Genomic DNA, 21,939 nt, shown 5'->3' with positions numbered 1-21,939 from the left:
CTTCCAGCTGGCCAGGTCAGTACACAGCGTACATTCCTCCTCCTATAATCTCATGGACCTTGAGCTTATAGCAAAACTGTTCAGCATACTCTGCTGAACAAATAGCTCTGATTAGCAGTTGACAAGCCGCTGATCAGCGCTATTCACCTAAAATGTGAGCCACCAATGCCGCTGCTTCCCTGTGTCTCCAGCCTCTTCACCTCCCACTACTGTTCTTGTGCTTTTTTTTTTGTCCCCTTTCCCTGCTGATTTACCTGTTGTTCCATGCATTCCTGTGCAGGCAGTACCATTGATTTAATTTGGGATGTAGCATCTGCACAAACCCAGCCAAATGTCCCAATTTGACATCCGTGTGGATCTGCATGTCCCTGAATTCATACTTTCTGCATTCAGGATTGGCATTCTGTATCTTTTCTTATAACCCCCCCCCCCCCCCCCCCCCCCCCCAGCTGCCTTCTGGGACCTGTGTGTGTTCCAGAAGATGACGGGCCATTCAGAAAGTGCAGCGTGACTCACGGGTGTAAAGTAGCAAACCGGCAGTGAAACCTACAGGCTTCACTGCCAGTTTTCCTTTGTTGCAATGCCACCGCCTGCATGTGGGGGGGGGGGGGGGGGGTCGAAATTGCGGACTCCCTGGACAGGTTAGTGTCCAAACATTTATACTCAGCAACTACAGTATTTGTAGCTGCTGACCTTTTTTTTTATTTTTATATTTTTTTATTTTTAGAGGCTGGAACTGCCTGAGGTTCATTTACTAAAGGCAGATAGACTGTGCACTTTGCAAGTGCAGTTGCACTCATTTTCCCCAGAGCTGGTAAAGCTTAAAGTGGAGTTTCACCCTTTTTATTTTTTTATTTTTTTCGCCAAAAATCGAAAAATTAATAGAACTGCCTGTTTCCCTTAGTGAGGATGGAGGCGCCAGGACCGAGCGATCGCAGGTGACTAGGACAGGTAAAGTGTCCTTATTAATAGTCAGCATCTAGAGTGTTAGTAGCTGCTGACTTTTAAAAAAAAATAAAAAATTGCAGGTGGAATCCCGCTTTAACTTTGTAAAGAATACCCCTGAGGTGCAAAAAAAAAAATGTTTTTGCTTGCACATGATTGGATGATGGCAATCAGCAGAGCTTAACTACATTTCCGACAACAATTGTCCAATGAAGCATACAGACGGTCGAATTATCCGACAAAACACATCCATCGGACAATTGTTGACGGTATATCCGATTGTGTGTACGGGCCTTTAGAGGTTCAGTGTTAAGATAAAGGGTCCTTTCACACTAGCGGACCGTTCGTCCGCTCATTACAAGTCCGTTAACGGACTTGTAATGAATCCCTATGGGATCGCGTCCGTTAGCGGATGGAGCATCCGCTAGCGTTCGCGTCAGTCAGGATCCGCTTTTCCGAACGGAAGAAACCCTATTTTTCTTCCGTTCGGCGGAATGGATCGGATGCAGACGGACAGACGGTCCGTCTGCATCCGATCCCCCATAGGGGAGAGCGGAGCAGAGACAGGGCGGTCTCTGCACTGTGTGCGGGGACCGCCCTATCCGCCGACAGCTCAGCGGGGATCCCCGCTGAGCTTTGGCGGACACACGGAGCGGACCCAGAAACGGTCCGCTCCGTGTGAAAGAGCCCAAAGATTTACTGAGATTAAATTACACACAGGTGGATGCTATTTACTAACTAGGGGACTTCTGAAGGCAATTGGTTCCACTAGATTTTAGTTAGGAGTGTCAGAGTAAAGGGGCTGAATACAAATGCACACCACACTTTTCAGATATTTATTTGTAAAAGATTTGTAAAATCATTTATAATTTTCCTTCCACTTCACAATTGTGTGCCACTTTGAGCGTTGTTAAAATAAATCTACTAATGTGTATCCAATTTTCAGATACAATAACCCAGAGAAGCTCTTGGAGACCAGGCGGGGTCGCTGCGGAGAGTGGGCTAACTGCTTTACATTGTGCTGCAGAGCAATGGGACTAGAAGCAAGATATGTATGGGACAGTACAGGTAAGTGCCGGTAGTACGTAGCCCTTAATTTTTTTTTTAGTACTGTACCTGTTACGTAGTATGATGTAAAGGAAAGAAGTCAGTATTTCCAATGAATCTGCTTTAACAATTAAATAATCCAGTTGATATTTAACATTTTGAAATACATTTCCATAGGCACAAACCATATAAAGTGGTTGTAAACCCTTACAGACCACTTTGACCTACAGGTAAGCCTAGATTGAGGCTTACCTGTAGGTGCAACAAATATCTCCTTAACCGAAACGGTTAAGGAGATATTTCCAAGAAAAACTGCACCGCCGTAGACACATGTGCACATGTGCGGGAGTGACGTCATCGCTGCTCCGGCGAGTCACAGCGCTGGAGCAGCAATACCTGGAAGTCACTCTGGGTATCATGACGGCAACAGAGGACGACTGCTGCAGGGGCTTCGTTCTCAGGTAAGTAATTCATAATGAGCTAGTATGCTATGCATACTAGCTTATTATGCCTTTTGTCTTGCAGTTTTTTTTTTTATTTATTTTGTTATTAAAGAGAGGGTTTACTTACTCTTGAAGTCCTGTGTTTTATTGCATGGGTGGGTGTTAAGGGTTTATTATGTATTTCTTCTTTTGCCTTCAAATTTTAGAAACTTCTATTCACAAAGGATACCTAAAACAATAAAAAAAAAAAAAACTTACATTAACAGTTTTTTTAATAGGTTTGCTAAGAACTTTAAACAAAATATTAAAATGTGACCAATATAAAGTATGTGTTATAACAATTTGGCTGCAAAAGTGGAAATGCACCTTATTAACTCCTTTGTGTTTACCATAGGGCACACTTCCAAGTAAATATCGTATTTTCATTTGAAAATGAATTCTGTTTTAGTTGTATTCTATGTAAGCCAATGTGTATACTTGCAGTATTTTGCAGGACTGTTACCATGTGTGTGTTTTTTTTGTTTTGCGTTTGCCACTATTTGTGCATTGACAAAAAGTAAATTTAGTGGAATAAGACAAGTAAGTGCATATTTTTCACATCCTGCAGATCATGTCTGGACTGAGGTGTTCTCTTCATCTCAAAACAGATGGCTTCATTGTGACCCGTGTGAAAATGCTTGTGACAAGCCTCTCTTGTATGAGGTTGGATGGGGAAAAAAGTTGTCTTACATCATTGCATTCTCCAAAGAAGAGGTTTGTACAGCGGTATTTTATGCCACGGTAATCAGTTGCTTATCATGCAGTCGCTGTTTTTACATAAAGAAAAAAGTGTATCTATTTGTTAATACACTTGGAACCAAATATCACTATTCAAAGCGGAGCTCCACCCAAAAGAGAATATTCTGCTTTAAGGCCTCCCCCTTCTCCAAATTGCACTTTTTTTTTTGGGAGGGGGGGGGGGGTTCGAGCAGGTTACTGATGTTGCCTAGGCCAGTGTTTTTCAACTCCAGTCCTCAAGGCACACCAACAGGTCATGTTTTCAGGATTTCCTTTAGATGAAACGGCTGTGGTGATTACTAAGGCAGTGAAACTGATCAAATCACCTGTGCAAAATAATGGAAAGCCTGAAAACATGACCTGTTGGTGTGCCTTGAGGACTGGAGTTGAAAAACACTGGCCTAGGCTATCCGAGTGGAAGTTCTCCTCTCCGCCTCCTTCCCGGCAGTCATCTGGGAGATGGCACAGGCCCCAGAAGACTGCGGGACCATTCGCAATGTGCAGCACTGCTCATGCATGCGCTGTGAAGCCGCAAGCTGGCACAGCCAGGTGCCCACAGTTCAGATTCTGGGGACAGAAGACGGAGGGTAGGGACTGCTCGGGTGAGCACATTGCTGCTGACTTTTATTAAACACAAAACTGCCTTAAATCAAGACATTTTCATATATTCATGAATTATTGCATACAAAGTCAGAGAATCAAGGTTTAAAACCTTTGCCTGCCCAATGCTATCACATAGGGGGCTTGTTATCCTCCTAGTGATAGAAATAAAGTTAAATGGGGAAAAAATAGTAACATTTAGTACAAGTAAGTAACTCTATCAGCCTGCGCAAACCCACAGATTCAAATGCGCGGACGGGGTGTAAAGGCATTTAAAGCGTTGCCTAGTGATGTATTCCTTTTCCACCATTCTTTGGGTACACTCAGTTCTAAGGATTGACACCTTTGGTAACTGTTTATGCTACACTATATCATCTTTTATTTTGTACAAAAAATAGGGTATTAAATTGCGTTCATGTGCATAAAAATTGCAAGCTTTATTTTTTATATATTTTTATTTTTTTTATTATTCTACAGGGTCTTTCAGAAAATATATCATGTTCTGGGGGATTAAGTAATTTTATAGCAAAAAGACAAACCATATTTAAAAATATATTTACACTGATAAAATAGGGCTTTGAAAGTTTATCTAAATTGAAAAGCAAAAATCAAATACTTTGCAGTTTCCGGTCCTTGATGTGGCGGCTGCATTATTTTTTCTTTTATTTCAAGACTATTTTGTTCTTTTATTTTCCCCTGGTGATCCTGAATGTAAAATCCTTCCTATCCTTGAGTGGCTACATTTATTTAAAGTGGTTGTAAACCTTAAATTTGCACTTTTACCTACAGGTAAGCCTATAACAAGGCTTACCTGTAGGTAAAAAGAATATCTCCTAAACCTGTACGGTTTAGGAGATATTCCCCTCGCAATGCGGGCGGCGCATGCGCAGGAGGGATCCACGGCGGAAGATCCGGCAGCCGCCGGACCTTGCCGATTTTAAATCTCCCGCGCGCATGCGCGGGAGTGACGTCATCGCCGCTCCAGCCAATCACAGCGCTGGAGCGGCGCCGCTCCAGCCAATCACAGCGCTGGAGCGGCGATACCCGGAAGACACGCCGGAGCAAGATGACATCTCGCTCGGCGTGAACCAGGTAAGTGTCGTTCACCTCGTTTTGAGGTAAGTATTTCATAATCAGCTATTATGCGGTGCATACTAGCTGATTATGCATTTTGCCTTACAGGTAAAAAAAAAAAAAAAAATTATATATGCGGTTTACAACCGCTTTAATCATTTTATCTCTGAAAGGAATTGTAGCTAAACACACATTTGCCTTAGTTCATTTCTGTTAAATGGGGACTGATGTGATTAGTAGTTTACACAAGAAAGATACCATTGTATATGCTATTTTCTCAATACACAGGAAGTGACACGAATGCTGCATTTCTGGTAGGATCAAAGGGTACTTTCTGTACTTGCTAAAAATATTCTTTGCCTGAAAAATTAAAGCTAATGCAGTCCAAGGCCTTATTTTGTTGTTTGAACTTGGATACACTTTTTAAATGATGGCAGTTTGATTTTGGAATGGACAGTGTACAGAAACAACAATATGATTTTAATAATGGTGGACATATGTACATTATGGTTATACATGATATATAATCGATCTAAATAAATTTTAAAAAAATGTATGCATGTATGATATGTACTTGAAAGTCTCTGTTTTTTTAATATTATTTCCAAATCCTTTTAAAAAAAATGGATGTGATGCCTAGAACTATCCTACCAGGGACTCATTGAACTCAGTATTGCCATGGTAACCATTGAGCCCCTCGAAGAAATGTGTACGTGTGATAGAGCGCCAAATGCTTTAGATGCAGGTCATGTTATATGTTGTTTGTGACATGAAGAATTTCATGATGATTTGTGCCCAGTGACATAAAAACAGTCTGATTGCTCTGTAATCATTGCAGGTGGTTGATGTCACTTGGAGATATTCGTGTAAACATGAAGAAGTCATCTTGCGGAGGAAGGAGATTCGAGAAAGTTGGTTACGGGAAACGACTTCTGCTCTCAACAAGACGGTAATACATTTTTAAAAATTCTTTCTCTTTTACCATAAGTAATTATAGATCAGTTGAATATTGCAAGCAAATTATTGAATACAAAATAAAGATAAATAAACCATGTATTATGAATTGCTACTTTGTTGCCATTGGGATGCCACCAAAAAATGATATAATCGCACTTGGGCACCAAAAAGTCAAATGAACTAATAGGAGCTGCTGGCACAATATTGCAGAAAAACAATATGAAGCCCAAATATAACATACACAGTGTAGTGCTAAAATGACGTTATTATCACAAATGCAAAGGTATTCATATAAAATATTTTCCAGGCAAAAAATTGTATAGAAAAGAGGGAAAAGTCTACCAAAATATTAAAAATGCTCAGAGGAGGATGTGCGGAGGAGGAAGACCATCACCTTCACCCTGCCTCTTACCATAATGATTGGACCCACCCAAAGGAATGATCAAAAAATGCTGTTTAAATCCTCATTTTAACATGGGGAACATTTTAAGATTGTAAAGAATGAAGGTAAGTAGATTAGGCCCACATCCCAAATTTCGAACAAACAGAAGAAAATCCCACCTTATGGGACTTTACAGGCCTAAATAATATTATATAATCATCATAAAGAGGTAAATTGTCATATACAAAATCCATACAAAGTTTATCAAATAAATTGTTAAAGAAGCAACAATAAATAGCTGGTGTACATTCAAGTCAACAGTGCAAGGAATAAAAGTGCGTACAGTTATACATATCCCCTGGAATGCCGTGTTGGTGTAGATGGCCTGCCAACTTCTTACCTCATCAGCACTCTCTAAGAATCACAATTTAATACAAAGATTAAAGAACTCCCAGGATGATCGGAACGAGGAAAGGAAGCATCTCCTAGTGTAGCAAATTTTATAAAACCATTTATTATTAAAAGTTGAACTCTCACTTTATATTAAACTAGCATGTCATAAATGCCACTGATGTTTCCAACCAACAAAATGGCCGCTACATCCTGGTGCACGATGATGTCACATGCCATGACGCCACTCCACACGTTTTGTCATTAATGACGTTTTAAATATTATGGATTCTCTTGGTGGACTTTCCCTTTTTCTGTATTCTATACAATTTATTGGCCTGGAAATAAAATAAAATAAAAAAACAGGGACAGAAGCTAAACTCTAGGCACATAGTTAAATACGAAGCATGGACACAAACGCGTAGACTGCTTTACCTGCCAAAGGATTCCACATTTTGAGACAGTTTTGTGATCCAGACATCCATATAAAACAGCACATCCAGATTATGTTGCAGTTAAAAAGGAACTTCATCCCCATTTATTTATTTATTTTAATCCCTGCCTAAGTGATGATTTGATGAAGTGATGATTCAGATACTCCTCCACCCAGTGAATCCAGCATTTTCCTGCTGAGATCCACTTTTCTGATTACATCGCTAAGGTCCCGCACTGCCATTTTCTTTGACGTCGTTGGAAGGCTGCCATCTCTTTCAGGTTCAGACAGACACCCCCCCCCCCCTTCCTTTTATGAATGGAAAACTATGCCTTCTGGGATATGCATGTTGCACATCCCTGGAGACATAGTCTTCCATTCAGGAGCACTGCACATCGTTCATCTAGGTGAGAATGGAGAGTGGGGCAAGGGCCAAAACATGTACACGGGGGGGGGGGGGGGGGGGAGATATTTATGTAGCTGGGTAGTTTGGAGAGGAGGAAAAATAATTTTCAGGATGAAGAACAGCTTTAAGCTGTACAGAGAGATTCAGAACCCATCCCAGCCTGTAATTGGACTACGAAGAATTAGCAGCAATTTAAAGTATTCCATCTGTTCTTCTCTCCTGTAACCATGTTGACTGACAACATTGTTCAAATTAAAAAAGCCCTACGTCTCACCGGTCAGTCCAGTCATCTCTAATCATTACCCGATGCGGGGGGGGCGGAGCCACTCTGTCCCATTGGGGTGGCAGGGTTGGTGTCTGGCGTCAACCAACATCCGGGTAGGTAACTCTTTATCTTTTAGGCAGGCGACCTGGTGCTATCTTCCCACAGGTCTTGGAAGGAAAGGAATTTCTGGGAGATCTAAACCACGTGTTGTTCCAATCTGTATGATGTTCACGAGATTGGGTGGATGCCCTTCCATGATACCATTACTGTTAATACAATTGTCTGTTGCATATACGTTTATGGCTTTCTCTATACCTGATCATCTATTTGTTGGTGAGCTTTCTGGAAAAAAAAACAATAAAAATATTGAAAATAAAAAGAGCCCTACGTGGCTCAATGTACTGCCCCTCCTTGTACTTGTCTATGTGCTGCTTAACTATTAAGACAGGTTCCCATGTCAGTTGTATGTATAAAAAAAAAACAGTTTTTTTTTATTTTTTCATTAGTTTAGTAAAAAATAAAAACCCTAGTGATTAAATACCACCAAAAGAAATCTCTATTTGTGTGAAAACATATTCTAAACATTTAAATTGGGCACAGTGTTGCATGACCGGGCAATTGCCTTTCAAAGTGTGACAGCGCTGAAAGCTGAAAATTGGCCTGGGCAGGAGAAGGGTGGGGGGGGGGGATTGGAGTGCCCAATATTAAAGTAGTTAAACTACAGGTTTGCTTGAACAGACTATAGAATAATTAATATATACATTTTTATGGCCTTATTCATTGTCTTGTTAATACTTTTATCCAAACTGGAATGACATTAAATGATTACAATGCTATTGATGTCAAACATTTGTATCAAATTGATTTCAAGATGAAATAATAATTGTGTTGAAACTGTAGAGGCAGCAGTCCTTACCAGAACCCAGGAAGGAAGAGATCCTCAGGAGACTAATCGTGGAGATTGTAGAGTTTATGTCTCCGAAGACACCAAACCCTGGAGAGCTTGGTGGCAGAATATCGGGATCTGTAGCCTGGAGGGTGGCACGAGGAGAAGTTGGTGTGCAGGTACCTGTGAAATGTTTTCTTTCGTTCAAAATTGCACATTACAGCTGACCATAGACAGGCAGATGTCTCCCTGAAAAAATGATGAATAGGTGAGACCCCCCTTCCGTACTGGGTCCTACTACTGTCACTCGTGTGGCTCACTTGCAGTTCAGTATTGCTGCTTTTGGGCAGCCTAACTGAATCAATTTTTTGCAACAATATGAGGATTTATAGGCAATGCATCAAATAGACTTTGTGAATGTTAAACTTGAAGTGGATGTAAACCCGATTCATGAAATTTGAGCTGGGCACATATATCTGCAGTATTTTGTTATCTCTTTTCAATGAGCTAAGTTTTTATAGCTCTCTTCTGAATGGTTCCTCTGTTATCAGCCTGAGAACTCCTGACATACTTTTACTTTTTAGACAAAAGCAGCCTGAATGTTTTGTCAAAGGAGGTTGCTAAAATAGATTAGCAGAGAGCAGCTCCTATTACAAAACAGCTGAGAGTCTCTGCCTATGGTGAGAGGGGGTGTGTGCCTTTCCTCAAATCAGCAATTTTAGCTATCTTGGTTGTATGCCCAGACATCACACTCCGTGTTAACCAGGAAGAGAAAATCTCCTAACACAAACTCAACTTTGTAAACAGTATATAAATGTGAAGATAGCAGATATACATATAACACCTATGTAGGGTGATTTGGTTAATCTCTGTGTATCATCTGAGGCTGTTCACTTCACTGGGTGTATGGAGGGTTTACTTCCACTTTAAAGTGAACATGTGGCCAGACATTGGACATTCAAATGTTTACCTATACAGTAAGCAGTAAATCAGTTTGAAGCAAGCCCTAACTAACCTGTGTAGCTGCCGGCATTGCTGGAAAATAAAAACTTCAGAGCGGAGACACTGTAGTCATGCAAATTATTCCCTCAGTTCCCCCATACCAGAGTACCTACAGTGTGTTCATATTTGAAATTAGATGGCTGTTGAGTCACTTGCTGGGAGGGGGATCAGAGTGGGTTGAGCAACTGTGTGAATTACCCAAGTACCTCTGCTGTAAAATTTGAGGATGAGTTGCTCAACAGTGCCTGCAGGACCGAGGTCAGTAAGGTCTTGCTTTTAAGCTGATATAGAGCTTGTTAGGAATATGTAAATAGTTGAAGGTCCGAAGCGAGGCGGCAGGTTTGCGTTGAATCAAACCTTTATTTTGCCAGTGCAGGTAGTTCAATGGTACAGTAGGTTCACTTTGATGCTGCCTCCCCTTCTGTCCCACCAGCACAAACTCCTTTACTTTGCTCCCCATGCCACCATAAGCAAAGATAATCATTAGAGATGCACTGATACCGTTTCGGCGAGTACGACTCTGTGTCGGTCAAGTACCGATACTTTGCAATGCGATTTGCGTCTAATACAAAAGTAATAGAGGCAAATCGCATTAGTTTTGAACTGGACGTGGGCAAAAAAAAGGTTTAAAGCAAGTGGCTGGTTCCTCAATGCTTTACCATTTGAACCTGGTTCCCACTACACACACACACAGAAAAGAAACCCCACCTTATTTAAAGGAGAAGTTCTTCTTTGTAACATATTAAAAGCTACGCTTGTATTTAGTGTAGAACATGTAACCTGTTCAAGTCCCTACCCCTGATCCCTCCCTCCCTGTGACAGCGGACGGGGGTGTCTATCCCTGCACCTGCTGTAAATTTTTAAAAACGTCACGGCTGTGCATGGTTCTACCCACACAGCTGCATCATTCATTGACAGATTCCTGTTAATGTATTAACTATGAGTACCATCTTTTCTCACAGCAGACAGACTTTTAGTTTCATTGGGCTGTGGAGTTGCTGATGAGCGATCTTGTAGTCCACTGACGTGTCCTGTGGTTTTTAAATAGAAAGCCTGTAGACACATACAGGCTAAAAGCTGTCTGTAGGAGTCCACACTCTACAGTACATACACATGATCACATGTGCAATCCTTTCCAGGCTCCTGCAGGTAAAAATAATAAATGCACTTTTTTTTCCTGCAAAAATGTGTTTTATTTTTTTCTGTACAAGCGAATGTGACCTTTTAAAAATAAAAACGGCAGTAGAGCACACCTTTTTTAGAACCTTTTAATCTGCTGTATCCTATATGTAGATCAAACCATTGTTTCTAAGACAGTGTTTGGATCACTTCTGACCTCCCAGACGAAGAAATAGGTGAAACACTGAATCATACAAGGTTGGGATTTTGGTTAAACATGTAAGCCGTACAGAAGTATAAAAAAAGGAACAAATGGTTTCAGACACTACAACAAGAAAGTGTGTGGAAGGATCATCAGTTCTTAAGAGTATAATCAAAGTTCAGATGGATGTGGTCAGCAATTTGTAAATTGTAAATACTATGATTTTCTTGTCTTGTTACTAGACCAAGAGCGTGGCATTTGTTCCCACTGAAAAAGAAAAAGCTGCTAAACGTTTTCATCTACAGTACAACATTGTAGATGATCAGTACACACGAGTCTCAAATGGCAACGAAGTGATTGCTGGCTGGGAAAATGGAGCCTGGGTAAACGAGTCCATACACAGGAAAGTAGAAAATGACTGGAAAATGGTAAGTGTTAACTGCATACACAAGTGCTGCCATTCAGTTTGTCACCTTTTTTTTTTTTTTACAAACGCTACTATGTCACTATGGTGACATTATACTGCTCTGTCTGCTGATCAGACGCATGAACTGATGACACTATTCCAGTGCAACAGCCAATGTCTCTGTTCAAAATCCACAACAGTACTGTTATAGTGGCAGTAGGTAAAAGAAAAAAATCTGAAAACCAGAGCAAGTAGTGTCACTATAGTGGCATTGTGCTGCTGTGGCATTGATTACATAATACCGCGTCCGAACCTACAAGGTTTTACTAGCTCCCAATCTAACATGTGATCAAGCTTTATTAGTGCAGCCACTCTGATCACCTCTGATGTTGGGCATCTGTGGCTGGGCTGTAAAAGTCTTTCATGTGGGATAATTGGGAGGAGTGGCAGAATGTGTTTTGGGGTGTAATTCTAAGTATGCCTATGCTTTGTGTGTGGGGGGGGAGAGACTATGTTAAAATGGCAACTTTATGAAAAAACAAATTTTATTTAATTTCTTTATTTTCCCCAAAAGTTGTGACAAAAAAAATTACAACCTCCAAAAAAACTCACCATATCTTTTACTAAATACCGTGCACTGTCTATTTGTACTGTCCTTGATTTTTAGGACCTCAAGAATCTAGTGTCAGTCGGTACATTAGGACTGATCAATTTTCAAATGTGTGTGTGTGTGTAATATATGCACACACACAAACACAATCTCACAAAAGTGAGTACACTCACATTTTTGTAAATATTTTATTATATCTTTTCATGTGACAACACTGAAGAAATGACACTTTGCTACAATGTAAAGTAGTGAGTGTACAGCTTGTATAACAGTGTAAATTTGCAGTCCCCTCAAAATAACTTAACACACAGCCATTAATGTCTAAACCGCTGGCAACAAAGGTGAGTACACCCCTAAGTGAAAATGTCCAAATTGGGCCCAAAGTGTCAATATTTTGTGTGGCCACCATTATATTCCAGCACTACCTTAACCCTCTTAGGCATGGAGTTCACCAGAGCTTCACAGGTTGCCACTGGAGTCCTCCTCCACTCCTCTATGATGACATCACTGAGCTGGTGGATGTTGGAGACCTTGCGCTCCTCCACCTTTCATTTGAGGATGCCCCACAGATGCTCAATAGGGTTTAGATCTGTAGACATGCTTGGCCAGCCCATCACCTTTACCCTCAGCTTCTTTAGCAAGACAGTGGGCGCATGCTCTGCTTCTGTATGTCACAGTACATGTTGGCATTCATGGTTCCCTCAATGAACTGTAGCTCCCCAGTGACATCAGCACTCATGCAGCCCCAGACCTTGACACTCCCACCACCATGCTTGACTGTAGGCAGACACACTTGTCTTTTTGTACTCCTCACCTGGTTGCCGCCACACAGGCTTGACACCATCTGAACCAGATATATTTATCTTGTACTCATCAGACCACAGGACATGGTTCCAGTAATGTCCTTTGTTGTCTTCAGCAAACTATTTACAGGCTTTCTTGTGCATCATCTTTAGAAGAGGCTTCCTTCTGGGACGACAGCCATGCAGACCAATTTGATGCAGTGTAGCATATGGTCTGAGCACTGACAAAGTATAATTTCTTCAGTGTTGTCACATGAAAAGATATAATAAAATATTTACAAAAATGTGAGGGGTGTACTCACTTTTGTGACATGCTGTATAAAACGTGTGTGTATATTATATATATATATATATTTTTATTTTTTTTGTGCGAAAGTTATAGAGTCTGCAAACGACTATATTTCCCCAAAGAAATGTAGCAGAGTAGATTTTGGCCCAAATTTATGAAGAAAGAGTACAGAAGCAGATACATTTTTATTTTCTAGGCTAGTAGTAATTCTTTAACATTACCCCTTTTATAATATCACTTTATTTTTCCCTTTTATTGATTGGGAATTTTCAGTGTTTTTAACACCATTTTTAATTTTTATTCTATAAATCCTTTCTTTGGTGGAGGGATTATAGTATTTGTGTGTCGTAATATGGTTTTGACACTAGGTGACATTTATGTCGATTTTCTAGTATCCATTATTTGCCGGCGTTCATAAAGAACACACATGTAGTTAGCCCTCCATCCTATGGTGGCGCTGTTCTGTTTTTTTGTAAGGGTATTTACCTATTTTGGGCACTGCAGCCAGCAGTTAAGATGGTGCGGCCGCTCTATTTATAACCCATCCCTCAGACCATGTCATCTGTGATGAAAAGTATAGTGATGTCACCATGCACAGTGATCCTATTGGATGGTTGGGATCAAGTTTGGTGCGAGCCCTAAGGCCTCGTACACACGACCGAACATGTCTGCTGAAACTGGTCTGTGTGTACGGCCGACCGGACCGGATTCCCGGCCTAGCGGACAGGTTTCCAGCAGACAAATGTTTCTTAGCATGCTATGAAACGTGTCCGCTGGAAGCCTGTCTGTCGGACATGTTAGGTCGTCTGTACGACTCACCGGACATGTCCACTTGGCCGAAAGCCCTCGCATGCGTCGAAGTGATTCGACGCATGCGTGAAAGCATTGACCTTCCAGGGTCGCGCACGTCGCCGCAACGGCACGGCCACGTCACCGCGTTCGCTGTCCACGGGAAATTTGGTCTGATGGTGTGTACAGCCATCAGACCAAAATCCGCCAGCGGACATGTCCAATGAAAACGGTCCGCGGACCGTTTTCATCGGACATGTCCCGTCGTGTGTACGAGGCCTTAGGAATGCCTTTTGATATTACTGATTTGCTAAGCTGTTTTGACCCTTTAACAATGAGTGTGCATTTTTGACTTTATCAAAGCATGTTTTACACTATGAGAGTGCTTATCTCATTTTATTTCTGAACGCTTTGGGGACACTAGTGACTGGCTCAGACTGAGGAGTCGGAATGGTTGGAGGGACACCTTAACCCCCTATGCGCTGTATTGACCTCTGTAGTACAGAGGTCAATACTTTCTGGTAAGAAGCTGAAATACACTTTTGGCTGGGGAGCACTGCACTTTACCTTTTGTAAATAGTCCTCACAGACTTTTCACCGGGTATTTCTCATCAGTGTGTGGCAGAAGCGTCTTATTCTGTTTATTCTCTATTTTTAATTGTGGACTCTGATAATTTTTTGGATTATGGTTTCTTTTTTATTTTTTTTATTTCACATCACTTGTTGTCACTTACATTTTTTTAATCCTTGTGTTTATATATATATATATAAAAAATCCTGTTGTGATTAAATGCCACTAAACAAAAGCTCTATCTGTCTCAAGAGAAATATAAAATGTATTTGGGTACAGAGTGTTGCACGACGGAGTAATTGTCATTAAAAGTGTGACAGTGCTGAAAAATGGCCTGGACTGGGAGGGTGTGAAACAATCTGGTCTTCAAGTGAGCAAAATGTAAAAAGAAATCCGACATTCGTGCAGATTTCCCCATGTTTTGTCTTTTTGAAAACACTGCATTTACAGAAAAATTCCTTTTGATTCAGCCTAGAAATCCAGCGTGTATACAGACATACCCCACTTTTAAGTACACAGTGAGACCAGAGCATGTATGTAAAACGAAAATGTACTTAAAGTGAAGCAATCCCTTATTTCACTTTTGGGGGTTCAGGGGCTGTATTAGGGGGATCACGGCCTATAGTGGAGGGCCATGGGCTGTAGTGTGGGGGGGGGGGTCAGGGAGTGAAGTTTATAGTACTGTATAGTAATCCACTTACGTTTAGGCAGCAGTTCTGGGCTGGCTGGCAGGACTTTGCCTCTTCACTTGCGGTTTCTAGTAATAGCGACAACTTCAGGTGGCAGCTCCGCCTCTTCCAGACCATACTGCGGCTGCTACGGGAATGTCTGTACTTTCACTCACGGCTTTGTCCGTGCTCGCATGTGTACATAAAGTGAGTGTACTTAAAGCAGGGTATGCCTGTAGTTTCTGTAGTGAGCTGCCACTGCCTTTGCACTGAAATCCCAAGCAGTGTTTCAGTCCTGCTTGACTTGCCTGATGGACAATGGAACAGCCCCCAAGCAGAGGGGTTCTATTGTTCAGCTGGAACAAACTCGACAGGGCTGTTTGGGATCTGGTACCAAGGTGATATAGTGATCACCTGATTGGCTGCAATTCAGACTGGTTAACCATCATCAGTGTGGACCAATCTGTCAGTGACAGTTGGGTTTGACATCTAGCAGATGTGCAAAGTGTCAGTTGGTACTTGTTGAAGGGATAATGTAAAATAATTTCAGGAAAATAATCTACAAAATTGCAGATAGGAAGGGTTAAGGCTGCATTCACACCTGAGCGTTTTGTCGCCTGAAGCGCGACACCCCAAAACGCTAGAAGGGAAAAAATACATTATTCTCTATGGAGATGGTTCACATCTCCACTACAAAACGCTGAACACCTGAAGCCCAAACAAGTTCTGGACCCTCGAATTTGGGCGTTTGGGCGTTTTACATTGGTGACCCTAGACCTGTAAAAAACGCTGCGTTTTGTCGCGGCAAATCGCGGTAAAAACCGTTGCGTTTTGTCGCGGTGCAAAACGCTACGCTCAGGTGTGAATGCAGCCTTAAAGTATGTTGCTTATTTGGCCAGTAATTACCATTACTATATATCCTTCATATTAAGGAGACCTCTATATTTGGTGCACCAGTCTGCTTGTTTCCCAAAAATTGCGTAGGGCTACATATGTAAGAATATTGTTTATATCTGTGAAATTGTTCATTGCAGACCACTTGCTATTTAACAAAGCTTGATGTTTTTCAGGTATATTTAGCTCGCAAAGAAGGTACTACATTGGCCAAAATTGGTTGGAAGGTTGAGTGTGCATCAACTGGACTGAGAGTGAAGAGTATAAGTGTCCGGACAAGCAGCCAGACCTACGAAAGTGGTTCAATAAACTGGAAGCTGTATTCTGCAGACACGCAAGTGGATGTTAATCCTGGTAACTTTAATTATGATTCTGTTATAACAAAAAAACAAATGCATAATCATTAGGAGATGGGTATCACATTTTAGTTTAATTTTTACCAAAAAAAGCTCTGGGAGTTGCAATAAACACTCTGGATGTGCAACACAACATACGTTATTTCATAAATCCAACATTCACAATACATGTAAAAAAAATACAAAAACATTTATATACAGTGCCTTGAAAAAGTATTCATACCCCTTGCCTTTTTTTAAATGTTGTCATGTTGCAACCAAAAATGTAAATGTATTGAACATCTCACAGAGCACTGTTCAATCCATATTCCGAAAATGGAAAGAGTATGGCACAACTGCAAACCTACCAAGACATGGCTGTCCACCTAAACTGACAGACCGGACAAGGAGAGCATTAATCAGAGAAGCAGCCAAGAGGTAACTCTGGAGGAGCTGCAGAGATCCACAACTCAGGTGGGAGGATCTGTCCACAGGACAACTTTTAGTCGTGCACTCCACAAATCTGGCCTTTATGGAAAAGTGGCAAGAAGAAAGCCATTGTTGAAAGAAAGTCATAAGAAGTCCTGTTTTCAGTTTGTGAGGAGCCATGTGGAGGACACAGCAAACATGTGGAAGAAGGTGCTCTAGATCAAATCTGAACTTTTTGATCTAAAAGCAAAACGCTATGTGTGGAAGAAACCTAACACTGCACATCACCCTGAACACACCACTGTGAAACATGGTGGTGGCAGCATCATGTTGTGGGGATGCTTTTCTACAGGAGGACAGGGAAGTTGGTCAGAGTTGATGGGAAGATGGATGGAGCCAAATACAGGGCAATCTTAGAAGAAAGCCTATTAGAGTCTGCAAAAAACTTGAGAATGGGGCAGAGGTTCACCTTCCAGCAAGATGACCCTGAACATACAACTAGAGCTACAATGGAATGGTTTAGATCAAAGCATGATCATGTGTTAGAATGGCCCGGTCAAAGTCCAGACCTACATCCAAGTGAGAATCTGTGGAAAGACTTGAAGTGCTTGCTGTTCAGACTCTCCATCCAATCTGACAGATCTTGAGTTATTTTGCAAAGAAGAATGGACAAAAATGTCACTCTCTAGATGTACAAAGCTGGTAGAGACATCCCTAAAAAGACTTGCAGCGAAAGGTGGTTCTACAAAGTAGTCAGGGGCTGAATACAAATTTACGTCACACTTTTTACATATTTATTTGTAAAATATTTTGAAAACCATTTATCATTTTCCTTCCACTTTACAATTATGTGCCACTTTGTGTTGGTCTATCACATAAAATCCCAATAAAATACATTTGCGGTTTTGGTTGTAACATGACAAAATGTGTAAAGTTCCAAGGGGTATGAATACTTTTATTAAGGCACTGTATACACTATATCACCTAAAGTATTGGTACGCCTGGTCTGACCTCACAAATGCCCTTCTGGAAGACTAGTCAAACATTCCCATAGACACACTCCTAAACCTTGTGGGCAGCCTTCCCAGAAGAGTTGAAGCTGTTATTCCCAATACCGTATTTGCCGGCGTATAAGGCAACTGGGCGTATAAGACGACCCCCTAATTTTACAGTTTTTTAAAGATTTTTTGCCTGTATTAACCGTATAAGACGACCCCTATTCCGATGCTTCATATTTCTTTCTTCTGGAGCCATATTCTTCTTCATTCTTGCTGGAGCTGAAGCCAATCACGGCGAGCAATGTATTCTACTGATGAATACAAAGCCTGCTTGGATTGGCAGAGGCTGTAACATCATCAGCCCACGCTTCTCTGACTCTCAAAGCCAATCCGAGCAGGCTACTGTATGTAGGCACTCGGATTGGCAGAGGTTGTTACCCCAATCTGAGCAGGCTCTGCATTCATTTGAATACATCGCTCACCGGGATTGGCTAATCGGTATATACTGTATGTAGCCAAAGCTACATACAGTATTGCCACACATCCAGCAGGCATCCGAGCAGCTGACCCAGCGTATAAGACGACCCCTGCTTTTTGGCCAGGTTTTTTAAGTGTAAAAGGTAGTCTTATACGCCAGCAAATACAGTACTTTTGGTAATGTGTGTGTATTTAATGATATTTTATTAGCCATTCTATGTAAGGTTGGACCCTTTTGGTCAAATAGATGGTTCCTCAGCCCCCTACAGTAGCGGTGTGGAAGCACGCTTTTAATGTAGCTCTCCCGCTCTATAAATTGACCTATACTAGTCCCAACTGCCCAAGGAAATGAATCAAAACATGGTCCAATTGGATAGATGCAGAAGGAATCACTGTTTGATAATACCCATTCCTAGTCCAACACTAGTCCTTTGGGGCCATGGCTTGAAATGGATTTGGCTCCTCTATGCAATTACTTATTGTGGTATGCTGTGATATTATTGGATGTTGTCTTTTGCTTTCCCGTTTTCTTCCTTTCCTCTCCTCCCTACTTTTTTTTTAACGTAGACAGGACTTATGGAACTATCTTACTGTATTTCCTAATTGTTGATACCGCAGTACCCATTTCATGTTCGTTCTATGTATTCTGTAATGCTGGACCTGTTCTATATGTAATATATCACTAAATATTCTTGCTGGCAACAAATCTGCTTACAGAATAAAGAGAACAGGGATGAACCTATCAGTGTGCTGCTGCTTCCTGTAATGTCCAATCAGCAGGCTGAAGGATAACAGGTGACTAAAGAATGAGATCTTCTGCCGCATTAATAAAATTGAGTCACCTATCAATAACACAACTTCAGAGAAGAAGGCTGTTGGGACTGTGCACATAGGGATGCTTTCAGCCCAATGTGCAATGCACAACTAATCGGTTTCTTTTAGGACATCATTTGTGCGAGTTATTTGAATAGGATTCCAAGATTATGATATTTGCCTAGAGCTCTCTCTTTTATTAGCTGCATACAAGGAGATCATTCCTTTTATGGCTCTGGACAGCTGCAGTTACTAGTACATAGAGATCTAGAACCATTTAGCCAACCTGCATACAGGCATATAATACTTCCTCGATAAGAAAACATTGATCATGCAGTGAAAGAATATCATTTGATGTCAGCCTGGAAACTGTACCATTAAAGCGGGAGTTCACCCATTTATAAAAAAAAAAAAAATTCTCCCCTTAGCTTCCTGCTCGTTCGGTCTAGGGGAATCGGCTATTTGTATTAAAATATGAGCAGTACTTACCCGTTTTCGAGCTGCATCTTCTTCCGTCGCTTCCGGGTATGGGTCTTCGGGAGCGGGCGTTCCTTCTTGATTGACAGCCTTCCGAGAGGCTTCCGACGGTCGCATCCATCGCGTCACTCGTAGCCGAAAGAAGCCGAACGTCGGTGCGGCTCTATACTGCGCCTGCGCACCGACGTTCGGCTTCTTTCGGAAAATCGTGAGGCGATGGATGCGACCGTCGGAAGCCTCTCGGAAGACTGTCAATCAAGAAGGAACGCCCATTCCCGCAGCCCATACCCGGAAGCGACGGAGAGGATGCATCTCGTAAACGGGTAAGTACTGCACATATTTTAAAATAAATAGCCAATTCCCCTAGTAAAAACGAGCAGGAATCTAAGGGGGAAAAGTGCCCTCTAAGGGTGAACCCCCGCTTTAAGTCATACAAGGGTCAAAACTGATCTATGGGAGGCAGCAAAACAAATCCACTTTAAAGAGTGTTCACTGAGGATGCCTAGCTTAATCAACTATATGACCGTGTCATTTTTATTTATTTTTTCAGATAAAAACCTCTGCTCCTACCCAGATTTTTTAAATGCTACAGAAGTTGTGTTGGAAGCTGAATTATCTGGCGGAGAAGGAAGTTGCGCATGGCAACATACACAGCTGTTTCGGGAGAGCCTGACTGACAAAGAAAATATGATGGAAATTATTGTGACCTTTAAAGACACCTAGGAATTTTTACTTAGCCATTGTTTTTAATTATTAAGGGACTGGTTGGAAACATTTTAATTTTTGAAATTTTAAGTATGCAAGGTGTTTGAGGTTTTATTGGTTCAAGATATGCAAATTATCTTCCTAAAGGTATATTCCCCAAGAAGCGCATATTATATTACATTAACATGTTCTGAAATGTACTTTTTTATCATCCGATTATGTCTACGTCTGCCTTGTGGTAAATGGTTACAAACTGTGGCTTCATGCATGAAACTGGAAGAAGGTCTGGGTTGCCTGTAGCAACCAGTTATCTGTCATTCCTCCATTGCAGTTTATACAAAAAAAAATTCCGTGGACATCTGATTAGTTGTTATGGGCAAATGCCTCCGCTGTTGATATCCTTTTGATGTATAAATGTAATCCATTGGGCCTTTTGTTTGAAAAGGGCCTGTGTTGTCTATCACAACCAATAAGATTCATTTTTGGTTTTGGCAGTAAAAAATACGACCGCTTGAGTACCAGTGAGCTCTACAAGCCAAATAGGCTTGTTCACTTATTGCACATTTGAATGCTATTGAAGTTTAAGGGCCAGTTCACACCAGACACAGTTCGTTCAGTTCCGTGTTCTTTATTTCTGCACAAAATGCATGCACAGTGTTTTCCATGTATTCCAATAGCTCTAGTTCACACCATGCAGTCAGTTTCTACACCGGAAACTGATTGCATGGTGTGAACTAGAGCCATTGGAATACATGGAAAACACTGTGCATGCATTTTTAGTGCAGACAAATCTGTACGGAACTGCGTCTGGTGTGAACTGGCCCTAAAGCAAACTTGTACTGTACCGCTATTTCTGACCTCTGAGTTGTGTTTGTCATTTTGATGCAGTGGCTTCAGTACATTCTGATGACTCTCCTGATGGGTTACCTGGTTCTAGGTCAGTGGCTTACACTTATCAGTAAAGCCCCGTACACACGGTCGAACATGTCCGCTGAAACTGGTCCGCGGACCAGTTTCCGCGGACATGTCCGACCGTGTGTACGGCCTAGCGTACACACGGTTAAGAAACTTGTCCGCTGGAAACATGTCCGTCGGACATGTCCGATGGTTAGTACACCTAATCGGACATGTCCGCTGGTTATGACGTGTAACCAGCGTCCCGAAATCCTGCGCATGCGTCGAATTGATTCGACGCATGCGTGGAAGCATTGCACTTCCGTGTTTGAGAACGTTGGTGCCTTCTACGTCACCGCGTTCTCTGTCCGCGGGGATTTTGGTCTGATGGTGTGTACACACATCAGACCAAAAGCTCCCAGGAGACATGTCCGATGAAAACGGTCCGTGGACCGTTTTCATCGGACATGTCTCCTCGTGTGTACGGGGCCTAAGCGGTCAGATCAGGTTTACTTTAAAGCCTTGTTGAACTCTCCTGTAAAATGCTGCAAATAGAATAGAAAATGGTGAGTAATCAGACAGTCTTGCCATTCATTCATGGAAGAATTGCAGTGCTAAAAATATTTAAACACCTATAGTGTTTTAAAAAAAAACATACAAATAATGAAAAAGTCCAAAGTGAGTCTCTGTGCAAATGAATACGGTAATGCGTTCAAGGTAGTCCCCCACCTGAAGTGATTCATTCACCCAGTGTCGCCTCCACCAAAAGCAGAAAATCGCACTCACCAGATGTAATTGCTGTCTAAGGATCTAGAACAGCAATTTTTGCATATTGCAGGATCAAGATCATAAG

At 41.5% G+C, this 21,939-nt stretch overlaps 1 protein-coding gene across 2 annotated transcripts in view; it reads left to right on the top strand.

The window, feature by feature from the left end:
* The window catches only part of NGLY1 (N-glycanase 1), a 44,692-nt gene extending 23,857 nt beyond the window's left edge, over positions 1–20,835 (top strand). Inside the window, exons 6-12 of one of the 2 annotated variants that reach the window (XM_040353013.1) lie at positions 1,892–2,013; positions 3,043–3,188; positions 5,725–5,835; positions 8,620–8,784; positions 11,171–11,356; positions 16,135–16,312; positions 20,038–20,835. In XM_040353013.1, the coding sequence (XP_040208947.1) occupies positions 1,892–2,013; positions 3,043–3,188; positions 5,725–5,835; positions 8,620–8,784; positions 11,171–11,356; positions 16,135–16,312; positions 20,038–20,210 (1,081 nt within the window). In that variant the 3' untranslated portion in view covers positions 20,211–20,835. Of the gene's footprint in view, positions 1–1,891; positions 2,014–3,042; positions 3,189–5,724; positions 5,836–8,619; positions 8,785–11,170; positions 11,357–16,134; positions 16,313–18,914; positions 19,392–20,037 lie in introns of those variants that run through there. The other variant, XM_040353014.1, reaches the window with a different exon arrangement.
* The last annotated feature ends 1,104 nt before the right edge of the window (positions 20,836–21,939 follow it).

The sequence above is a fragment of the Rana temporaria genome, chromosome 5 (assembly GCF_905171775.1).
Source record: "Rana temporaria chromosome 5, aRanTem1.1, whole genome shotgun sequence".
NCBI lineage: Eukaryota > Metazoa > Chordata > Amphibia > Anura > Ranidae > Rana > Rana temporaria.
This window is presented reverse-complemented; position numbering and strand designations above follow the sequence as displayed.